This window comes from Octopus bimaculoides, chromosome 25, assembly GCF_001194135.2.
Source record: "Octopus bimaculoides isolate UCB-OBI-ISO-001 chromosome 25, ASM119413v2, whole genome shotgun sequence".
Classification (NCBI taxonomy): Eukaryota; Metazoa; Mollusca; class Cephalopoda; order Octopoda; family Octopodidae; genus Octopus; species Octopus bimaculoides.
In genome coordinates this window covers 20324178-20326934 of record NC_069005.1, presented here as the reverse complement: position 1 = coordinate 20326934, position 2757 = coordinate 20324178, and the positions used below count along the sequence as shown (strand labels likewise).

The window sequence follows — 2757 nt, the reverse complement described above, 5'->3', positions numbered from 1 at the left end:
AGTCCAATACAGCTTGGCACCAGTGACTCGCAACTCATTTCTACAACAACCATGATTTGGACAATTTGGCCTGAGCTGGTAAGTCAGAAGACTACACAAATTTTTCAATGTCTGCTTTGGCATGTTTTCTGTGACTGCTCTTCCTAATGCCAACCACTTACAGAGTGTAATGGGTGCCCTTCATGAGGCACTAGCAGCATTGAGATCACCAAGTAAATTGTAAGACAAGGTCCTCATTGAAGGAGATGACTTTGTGCCAGAGGATGAGATGTTAAGAGTGTGATTAGATGGACAGAAATTAGTGCGTTGGAGTAGAGGTGATACATGGCAACCTCAGTTGGAGAGATGGGGGATATAGAAGAAGATAGAAAAAGAGATAGTAGAGAAGGGAGAGTGAGGAAGAAGATAGAAAGAAGAGAGTGATCGTGAAGAGGTAACGGAACTTCCACTCACGTTACAGTGAAGTGTAATTAAGGGAAGTGAAACCAAGGATTTGATATGATGAGTATTTGGGTACGTTCGCGAGACTGCGAAAGGAGAATGAAAGTGGAGTGGAGGGCAATGCAGTGAGTGAACACAAGTACAGAGAGAGGAAGGGGTTTTAAGAAGATTATGTTGTCGGGACGAAATTCAACAGGGAAAATATTTTGTGCAGAAGTGTGCACGAGGATGCGATGGGAAAATACAGCGCGCGTGGAATAAAGGTAGAACGAGGGAGAAGTATTAGGAAGATGATTTATGAGGAAGAGTGTCTGATAAAATGCTTTGCTCTAACGACTGCCGAATCGCAGCCTTAACAGGCGTCACGGCCACATACAATAAAAGTTTCAAATGAATGTGTTCCACCTACCTCATCCGGGTTGAAATATCCTCAAAAGATTTTGTCGGGACTTGGACAGTCTTCTTATAATGAGTAACGAAGAACAGGTAATCATCTTCGGGTGAAAGCGTCATTTCACTTATACTTTGATTCATAATGTACGAATCGTTGCCAAATTTGAAAGTGACAGGATTGACGACCTCCAATATTCGATCATGGAAAACGAAGCTTTTTTTCATTTTACTCATGTAGACTATGATTGAACCAGGTGTTCCAGCATTTGCTATGTACACATTACCTTTACCATCGACGACAATGTCCTCAAATTGTGTGGAATTTTTTATTTCACCGATAACCGAATTGGGAAACTCATATCTCGTTTTTATTGATCGTTTGACTAAATCGAAAATAATTAGTTTGGCACTACACCCTAAGTATTTATTATCTGCTACGTAGAGTAGATTCGTTTTACGAACAACACGTATTCCGCCGACCGATTGCAAAGCATTGCAGTCACCTAATTTTTGATCTTTCAAGGTTGGGAAAGGTTTAAACACAACTTTATCGTTTTTCTTCTCGACAGTAGCCAACGTTACTGGAACATTTGGAGTGAGCCGTGGTATGCTTACGTAGACTGTATCATTGTAGACTTGAATGTCCTTAACAACATTTTCTGACGAACTGTAAACTCCCTGTAATGATTCGAAGGTGAGAGAACTGAACTTGTAGACCACATCTTGCTTAATATCGCCAAGCACAGAAACAGTGCTTGTAGCAAAAAAGACTAAGATATTCCAGTAGATTTGCATGTGTACTGAAAATATATTTACCGTTTTTGTATACTTTAAAATTTAGAAAATAAAAGTTTTAATAGAGTTTCCTGAGCGGGTTATTTGTAACAGTAATGATTGTATCAATGGTGACAGCAGTGTATGTCCCAGACAGCAGATTGTATATAGAACTCACACAAAGTACGTGGCTAAGTGTTATGTCAACAGGTTGATATTTGAAGTCGCTGAATAACATTTGCTTGATAGGATTTTTTCTTTTTTCTTTTCTTTTGATATAGTAGGTAGGTGCCCTGGTTACCATGGATTTAACGATTTACCTGTCATGTGATGGTAATTTTGATGCACCATTGGTCAAGAAATTAATATTATCTCAACAGAAACTTGTTCTCAGTTTTTCATTCGTTTCTAACCCACAGATGCGCGCGCGCACACGCACACACACATCCATATACACACTACTACTACCAGCACTGCTGTTGTTTTTAAATGTAGGTTGCCTTCTATTTAAGTTTTGTATGTGTGTGTGTGTGTGCGTACCTACACCCCCACACATACACACACTTGTATGTATGTATGTATGCATGCATGTATCAGTAGGTGGGCTTCTGATTTCAATCAAGCAGTCAGTCATGTGGAAAACTTCATGACAACTACTAATGTAGGAGACGAAAGGTGTGTGCTAGATGTAGGGATAAAGTACACATAGCATAAAGTAAACGTTCAACTGAAAAAACCTGCGCTTTAACGGTTTTTCGACTCCCTAAAAATATCAGCTAAATTTGTGCTTACCAACCACATGGTTCCGTGTTTAGTCCCACTGCATGGCACCTTGGGCAAATGTCTTCTACGGCGTCGAGCTGACCAATACCTTGAGTGGATTTGATAGACGGAAACTGAAAGAAGCCCGTCGTGTGTGAGTGTGCGTGTGTGTCAACTAGATATTAACCCACCAGCCCTGGTTAATATTCAGTTTAACATCCGGCCACCAAAACAAAAAAAAAAAAGTGTAATAAGTGTAAAAAAAAATGCATAGTAAACGAATCTGAAAACAAAAAGTTGCGCAAACGAACCGAGGGTGGGGGGAGGACTTTCGGAAAATTTACACGATCCGATTTTTTCCTCATAACTTTCAGGAAAATGGATATC

The 2757-nt window shown here is 39.9% G+C and overlaps 1 protein-coding gene across 1 annotated transcript in view; it reads right to left on the bottom strand.

Annotated features, from left to right (window-relative positions):
• LOC106872886 (uncharacterized) overlaps positions 1 to 2539 on the bottom strand; it is a 27486-nt gene extending 24947 nt beyond the window's left edge. The window contains exon 1 of the mRNA XM_052976758.1: positions 851 to 2539. Within this exon, the coding sequence (XP_052832718.1) occupies positions 851 to 1629 (779 nt within the window). The 5' untranslated portion in view covers positions 1630 to 2539. The remainder of the gene's footprint in view (positions 1 to 850) is intronic.
• Between the last annotated feature and the right edge of the window lie 218 nt (positions 2540 to 2757).